This window comes from Zea mays, chromosome 5 (genome assembly GCF_902167145.1).
Source record: "Zea mays cultivar B73 chromosome 5, Zm-B73-REFERENCE-NAM-5.0, whole genome shotgun sequence".
Classification (NCBI taxonomy): Eukaryota; Viridiplantae; Streptophyta; class Magnoliopsida; order Poales; family Poaceae; genus Zea; species Zea mays.
In genome coordinates, this window is record NC_050100.1 from 32,309,536 (window position 1) to 32,317,838 (window position 8,303).

General features: G+C 42.9%; 1 protein-coding gene and 1 non-coding gene across 18 annotated transcripts; both read left to right on the top strand.

The window, feature by feature from the left end:
* Positions 1-1,035: 1,035 nt before the first annotated feature.
* Positions 1,036-1,108, top strand: TRNAK-UUU (transfer RNA lysine (anticodon UUU)). Its single transcript has one exon. It is a non-coding gene; the product is annotated as a tRNA-Lys (tRNA).
* Positions 1,109-3,528: 2,420 nt separating this feature from the next.
* On the top strand, positions 3,529-8,303 carry LOC100382517 (putative DUF593 domain containing family protein). 17 transcript variants are annotated; one of them, XM_020553489.2, is made up of 5 exons: positions 3,529-6,082; positions 6,267-6,387; positions 6,862-6,977; positions 7,087-7,261; positions 7,772-8,303. In XM_020553489.2, the coding sequence occupies exon 1, from the start codon at positions 3,687-3,689 to the stop codon at positions 5,172-5,174; it is 1,488 nt and encodes a 495-aa protein (XP_020409078.1). In that variant the 5' UTR covers positions 3,529-3,686; the 3' UTR covers positions 5,175-6,082; positions 6,267-6,387; positions 6,862-6,977; positions 7,087-7,261; positions 7,772-8,303. The 17 variants fall into 17 exon arrangements, with proteins under 17 accessions (XP_020409078.1, XP_035814618.1, XP_035814620.1 ...); XM_035958725.1 differs by having other exon boundaries at positions 6,254-6,977; positions 7,087-7,380; XM_035958727.1 differs by having other exon boundaries at positions 6,254-6,977.

The window sequence follows — 8,303 nt, forward strand, 5'->3', positions numbered from 1 at the left end:
ACCTTGTTGGTATGGATACTCTATTATTCTATTAAGCCTTGGGCCAGGATATCACCATCCCAGGGGCCAGGATATCACAGAAACTATAGGATTAACATGCATAAGGGCATACAGACTAAAAGAACCAGACTTCAACGCGACACCCATTGGGATTTCGGTGCCAAGATCACGCATTTCGGTGCACCTGATCTCGTCGGTGAGCTCCCGGTTGAGCACATGGATGACGACGACGGAGGAGGAGGGTCTAGGGGCTCCTCTAGCTCTAGGGGCCATTGCCGCACCAGTAGCTTGGGGAGATCGGTCTAGGGCACGCGTGGGTACATGGCACCATAGTTTGTGGCAGGTAGCCCACCGTCGCGCCGGTCTGACATGTTCGCGCTCTGTGTCGTGCTACTAGAGCTGGTGCTCGGAGAGGGATAGTGCGGTACGAGCTGCTGGAGGCATGGGCGAGTACGAGAGGACGTTGCTGATCCATAGTGCGGTGCGATGATGGGTGGACTGCTGGCTTAGATTATCTCCAACAGTTTACCCATCCCTATCCCATATTCAAACTCCATTCTGTAGAACAATGCAAAACAGTGTTTTGTGTAACCATATGGATAAACTGCAGGACACGATCTTAGAGACTTGTTCTCTATCAACGCGGTAGAGTTGCTCACCACGCTGGCAGTTTGCTGTGTTGCCAAGGACCTCTAGCACTACCTAACATGCCGTGGGTGGCCGCCATGTTCATTTCCATCCCCTAGGTGATGGCTCATGGATGGATGTCTCCCTATCCGAATTTTTTATATTTTAGCCCTTTTTTGGAAAAAAAAATTCACGTTTGAACCTTAAAAAATTTTAATGTCATTTTTGGACCCTTTGCTCGGCGCCATAGCCAATGGCGCCGAGGTAACACAGCTCGGCGCCATAGGCTATGGCGCCGAGGTGCGTGTTACGCTGGCACAAACGGACGTCGTGGCACCGACGTGGCACCGACATGGAACCGAGCTCGGCGCCATAGATCTTGGCGCCGAGCTCTGTTATGTACACAAAACTTGTCTAGCTCAGTTGGTAGAGCTCAAGGCTTTTAACCTTGTGGTTGTGGGTTCAAGCCCCATGATAGACATGTTTTCATACTTTTTTTTGTCTTTGACACTGATTTTTTTTGTTGTCCAGATTTTTTGTTTATGTCGCTGATTTGTCCGTCTAGATTTATTTCTTATCCAGATTTTTTGTTTTTGTGACTAATTTATTTATCCGTCCATATTTTTTTCGTTTATTAAGCTTAAGGAAACGTACTTAAATTGGTTAGCGGCCACCGGTTTAGCTATGGTGCATCGTGGTTTTTTTCGTTTATGCCGCTGATTTGTCCGTCCAAATTATTTCTCATCTTGATTTGTTTTTGCTTTTGCGACTGATTTGTTTATTACATTTTGTTTAATAGTACTGAATAATCCGTCTGGCCCTTGGTGCATTGTAAACCCCACATGCTTAAGCTTGATTCCGTCCTCTCGCTAATTACAAGTGATTTTAAACATTAAATAATATACTAAAAACTGAAGTACACCATTTAAAATATTAAAAATATTTATATCATAAACAAATGATTGTGTTAATCTTACATTAGTAGTGATGTACAATGATAAATTTTAATTAATATTAAAAAGTATAATTTCGAATACATTAGATTATTGGAGTTTTAGAGTCCAAAATATAAATATACTTAATAAACAAAAAGATTATAATTAGAGTCCAAAATATAAATATACAAGGTATAAATAAACAGTGACTTGATGATTTTATAAAGTACTTTGTACTTCCATAGGGTGGGTTACTTATGTGCATGGTACTTGCGTCACGCAGTTTGAATAAACAAAAACAAAAAATATCTAGATGAATAAATAAATCGGTCACAAAAACAAAAAAAAACTAGATGAAAAATAAATCTGGGCGGACAAATCAGCGACATAAACGAAAAATTATAGACAACAAAAAAACAAATTAGTGATAAAAAAATACGTCCACGATGGAGCTTGAACCCACAACCTTAAAGTTAAAAGTCTTGCACTCTACCGACTGAGCTAGACATACTTTGTTGTTACATATCCGAGCCCGGCGCCATAGATCTTGGCGCCGAGCTCGGTACCACGTTGGCGCCACGTCGTTCAGGTTGGGCCAGCGTAGCACGCACCTCGGCGCCATAGCCTATGGCGTCGAGCTGTGTTACCTCGGCGCCATTGGCTATGGCGCCGAGCAAAGGGTCCAAAAATGACATTAAAATTTTCTAAGGTCCAAACGTGAATTTTTTTCCGAGTAAGGGCTAAAATATAAAAAATTCGGTCTCCCTATGGTGCTGGCACCATCGCCTGCGATGGCCAAAGTACTTGCCCGATTGACACGATTAACTCTTGATTCGCTGATATTAATTTTGTCATTGATTCGCTAATATTAATTTTTTCATGCTAGTTATGCTCAGACTAGCTGTAGCGTGCTGCGTGCAACCCTTCCATAGCACTATTGTGCTTGTGGCGGCTATAATACTACAACAAACGACGCGACGCTCACCCCCTAAACGTGCTACAATGTGAGGGGGTGCAACAATGAACCGCCAAATATAGGGTAGCGGCCCCTTGCGTGAATTTACGTGCACGTCAATGTTTGTTAGTTAGAGAAAATAGATAAATGATGATGAATATATATGAAAAATAATATTTTATGATTGTAGTGGGGAATATGGGGAGAATCGAGGGGAAATCGCTGCGGAAAGGAGAAAAGTAGGGGGTATAATCTAGGTGACGTGACATAAAAGTAGGATATGAGAGAAATTTAGAGGAAACCGTTGCAGACAATCTTAACGATTGCTATAGCGTTGAAGGTTTGAGATACCGATACATAGTAGTATAGAGTTGTTTCTACTACCACTGAGCCCAGGACGAAGGTGGGCATATGTAGAGAGTGCGGGCGACATCTGTCTATAGCACCACACGTGAACATGAGACAAAGAGACACAATGAGAAGAGGAGAATACATACAAAAGGGCAATTATGACCATATTTGGAAGCAACATAGTTTCTAAGAATTTAGTTTTTAGAAACTGGTTAATAGTGTTTGGAACCACCTCAGTTTTCATAAACTGGCTTTAGGCCCTATTTAAAAGCGCACAATTTTTTAAAAAATGGTTTATAGAACATATCAGTTTATAACTCAGTTTATAAAAATTAGACTATCAGTTTCTTAAAAACTAAGAAGCTTGTCTCTTCTAGATAAAAACTTGTTTCTTAAAAACTTGGTTGCTTACAAACATATTCTTAGCTAGGCGAGACTAGTTTCTTGATTTTTAAGTAACTAAGAATCCAATTTATATAAATCAGGGCATAAACTAGTATGTTTAGAACATTTCAGTTTTTATAAACCAGTTTCTCAAAAAACGGGTGCTTCCAAATAGATCATATCTCTACTTAGACATTAAATACAAGAAAATTATAATAAAATATTCCGAAACAAATATTTCGAACGTGCTAAAGTTGCGGAGCGCAAACCATGCAATTGTGCGGCCACCGACTGTCCTCTCTCAATTCACGAGGAAAAAAAAGAATAATCTCTCCACTTTCCTTCAGGATCCAGCCCGCACCACCGCACGTCTCCTCCTCTCTCAACACCGGCCACCGTAACAGGAATAATCCAGCTCGTGATTGAAGAATCCGATGACGACGCCATGCCTGGGCGCCGCGGCCTTAAGCGCCAGCTGGACGGCGCCCTCCCTGACGGGGGCGTTTCTCGATCTGACGCTCGCCTGGGCCTGCCTCTGCCTCGCCGCGCTCGCCGCCGTCGCCGCGCGCCTCCTCGCGCTCCTCGGCCTCCCGCTCCCCTGCACCTGCGCGCGCCCGCACCTGCCCTGCCTCCTCGCCTTCCTGGCGCGCTACCCTCCCCGCGCCGTCGGATCCCTTCACGCCGCCCTCCGCGCCCGCTTCCCCTTCGCCGGCCCCACCGACGACGAGGCACGCCTTCAGAAAGGGGTGGAGGAAGAGGGGGAGGAGGAGGCCATCGACGCGCCGAAGGAGGAAGGGGATTTTCGTCGCCGCGTGGAGGCGCGCGCCGAGCTGCAGATGGAGCTCGAGAAAGAGCGCAGCGCCGCAGCGTCGGCGGCCGAGGAGGCCATGTCCATGATCCTGCGCCTGCAGAAGGAGAAGTCGGCGCTTGAGATTGAGGCGCGACAGCAGCGCCGAACCGCTGACGAGCGCTGCGCCTTCTACGAGGACGAGGTCGAGGAGCTCCGGGACATCGTGCTCGTGCGGGAGCGTGAGGTGCGCGCGCTGCGCAAGGAGGTTGACGCCTACCGACGCCTGCTCGGTTTTAGCGCTACCGAGGAGGACGAGGAGGAGGATGACGAGCAGGAGATGGTCACGCCGCATAGTTTCCCCATGTACGAAGGAGAGCCCAGCTCGTCCAAATCGGTCGATGCGAATCGGATGCAACATTTTGGGAATGATTCTGGGTTCAGCTTCAAGACGCCATCACCGCGTGAACAACCAACGGTGCCGCCTCTTACTGCAGGGCAAATCAATGTGGGAAGCGATGATTGTGTTGCTGTTCAGACGCCGGCCAAAGTTCCCGTGGTTCAATCAAGACTGGAGCTAGATAGCTCTGAGGATGAGGACGAGGATGAGGATGATGGAGCAGAGACGGTGGAAATCCTCCCCCTATCCGCCCGGAGCCAAGATTTGGATCAAGGTAGCCATTTCCATGCTGATACTGCACAAGGTATGGAATCGACTTGTACCAAGGAACAGACAGCTCATGCATTTCAGGAAATCGAGTGTCCAGGTATAGACAAGATTGTTAATGACCAGATAGGAAGCAAGAATGATGCCAATGTGTATGATGTGCATGTGGTCGATGACATACGCTTCTCAACAGAAGTCAAGGGCCTGATTGGCCGAAGCTTCTCAGAGGCAACAATGCAAGCAGAGAGATTACAGTCTCGAGCTGTTGCAGATGATCTCCTTGAGAAAAGCCTGAATGCCATCAAAGGTGCACAGGACAAGATAAGAAATGCAGCTAATGAAAGGAGGCAGTCATTACAGTTGCAACTCTTAGAGGACATAGCTGATCAACTTCAAGGAATCAAGGATGCTGCAGAAGCAGGGAGGCAAGTGTTCTGTGCTGCTCCTAAAAGCTCCAAGAGGAGCTAGGGACTTGTGTTACGCCACTAATGCATGGTTGGCGTCGTACATAAGTTGTTTCGGGTTTGTAGACCAGGTCTGTTGATTTGTTGATTCAACAAGTTTGCTTCTTCTTCTTTAAATAAGTAGTGGCTATTGCTTTGTACATGTATATATATAAACAACATGGGATTCATCCCAGTCTTTATAAAACGAATATATGTGTAAAGAAAAACGAAATGGATATTTGATCAGGAAGGCAGGAAGCTGACTGTACTGCCGTTGTATCGGACGACAGTTTGTTGGACATGTCCAACCATAATCAAACGGGTCAAACCTGAGAATGACAGCAAATGCAGAAGTTGGCCTGAATATAACATTTCTTGATTTGCAATGCAGAGAAGTCAAGTATAAATTTCAATCACTCCATATCTTTGTCAAACATTCAAACCATCTTCACAAGTTGACTCATTCAGCAGCCTGGTGCTCAAAGACCAAATGAGAGGGTAATGTAAATCAATCAGGTATTTTCATTCCCGTCAACTACTCTGATTTCAACATTTCAGAAAAAAAATGTGTTGCTAAACTCCTTGGCCCTAGGTTTAACTCTTGTACAAAGCTGAAAAGTACACACAATTTGGTTGATAACTGAAAAATCGTGATTGGCGGTATTAGTAAGTTCTATAATAAAGCTGTTGATGAGATTGATTCATATCCTCACTGCTTCAAGGCAGATATTGGAATGGGGAAACCACTTGCAGCAATCGGCAAGTTCTAATGCTTTGTACAGGTGGACCAGTCAACGGTGGACATCAAAGAGAGATTTGGGAAGTTTAAGGATGTACTTGATCCTGGATGCCGTTTTGTGCCGTGGATCATTGGAAACCGCGTCGAAGGTCAGCTCACGCATTGGAAACCGTTGTGAGACGAAGACAAAGGTATTGATATCTCACTTCTGACTTGTCACATGCAAGATTCAGCTTCCATGTTCAATATAGGTAGTATTTGTTAAGATAGTGATAAGTTTTTACCGCCTGTTTGCAGGCAGCATTCTTCAGATCTTTTGCTCACCTTATCTAATAATGTTTTTGAACGCTTATTTGTTTAAGCATCCTGTCGCAGGATAATGTTTTCGTTACGGTTGTTGCATCCATTCAATACCGGGCGATGGAAGACAAAGCATGCAATGCATATTATAAGCTGAGCAACCCAAAAGCTCAAATTCAATCATACGTCCTTGATGGTAAAATCGATTTATACTAAATTCTTACCGTTTAGAATGGTTGTCCAAACTGTCCCATGCATGGGAGGTAGAAAATAGTAGTAGTAAATCAACAGAGTTGAACCATTTACCCACTTGAAATACTCCCCCATTGGTCACAAAGAAGTGATGCTTGGGTTGCATGCAGTAAACCACTGAACCTCTGATTACAAATTACTTATTATGTGTTGAGTTTGGAAATTAAAATGATACTGCTAGATTCCTCTTGAAAAATACTTTGAAAGAGGTATATTTTTTTACTATGGTTTATAAAATGTACACAGCGAAAAGGACTAGTCTAAATTATGTTTTGAAGATTGTGTTGATGTCCAAAACAATGTGACCAGAGGGAGTGCCTCATTTCAACCGCTTAACATCTTTCAAACTATTTGTAGGCAGAAAAGCTCTAATAAGTGAACTCTTTTATTCCACTAATGATTTTTTTGTTGGAACCAGAATCCTTAAAAGCATGCAGCTGTTCTGAATTCTGAAACAGGGAGCAGGGGAGTAGTAGTCATTTCTGAAGGTTCTATGAGTCCAGATAATAATTAGTTTTGACAGCTAAAGAAAAGGTTTTTGATAAGTACATATACAAAATATGTACTTAAATATCCACAGACCTTTCATAATATAATATCGTGGCATATCCTATTGAATCTTACATGTTCTTTTTCTTCACAGCAACTGTTCCTGAACTAGAACTGGATGATACTTTTGAGCAAAAGAAATGAAATAGTTCGGAGGATGACCTTGAAAAGGCAATATTTACTTATGGTTATGAGATTGTGCAAACACTCATTGTTGATACCAAACCAGATGAAAAGGATTAAAAGAGCTATGAATGAAATCAATGCTGGTAAATGTCCGTCTACATTGGTGAATCTTGCTTCTGTGATGTATGAACTCATGCAATTTGCATATAGCTCAAGAAAATTTCCATTCACACGTTGTATTCTCTCAGTTTCTTTTTATAAGGTATGATATCCCTTCCAATATTCGAACCTTGTCATATTTGACCAACTATTCCTCTAATGGTATTTAAACACTATGATAAACAATGGCATCACTGGATTGGTATTTGAATGTACATCCAAATGATCATAATTTTGTTGCAATAGACATTATTCTCAACGAATCAGTGGTCAATGTGAAAATTTGGAGACTGTGCCTAGTCAAACCACACTTTATTTTGAAACTAAGTATAATTCAACATGAAGAGGTGCTAGAACTTGAGGAATTATAGTAATTGGTCATCCATAAAAATATTCATACTGGTTTGTAACGAGCGAGAAATTAATCACATTGATATCACAATAATATACTGCAGTTTGATGCTTACTACTAACCAATTTTTCCTTTTGTTCAGCTGCGCGTTGCGGCAAATAAGAAGGCAGATGCAACGAAAATCATTCAGATCAAAATGGCTGAGGGCGAGATATAGCAGGGGAGACCCAGACCCCCACTATAAGGATTTTATTAAAAACAAAAGGAACTTCACCAATACAAAGAGGGAGGGGGGGACAAGAGGAGTCAGGGAGCTATGACTAGGAGAACTGCACAGGCTACGGAGAAACAACACCAACAAAGTTAAGCTAGTCCAATAAGAAGGAAGAGTAAACTAGGTACTCCTTCCGTTCTTTTCTATTTGTCTTGTTTTAGTTCAAAAATGAACTAACAGGTAACAAATATTCGAGAACGAAGGTAGTATTTTAGAGTGGCAGAAGCAAGACCAACAAAGTTAAGCTAGTCCAGTATAATAAGAAGGAAGAGGAAACTAGGTATTTGAGACTGGCAGAAGCGAAAGACTGCAACTGAGCTTGCTATAGGAAACATTGCTTCTAATTTGTTGAAGGAAGGACGACCACGATTAAAAATGAAGTTATTCCTTTGCTTCTAAA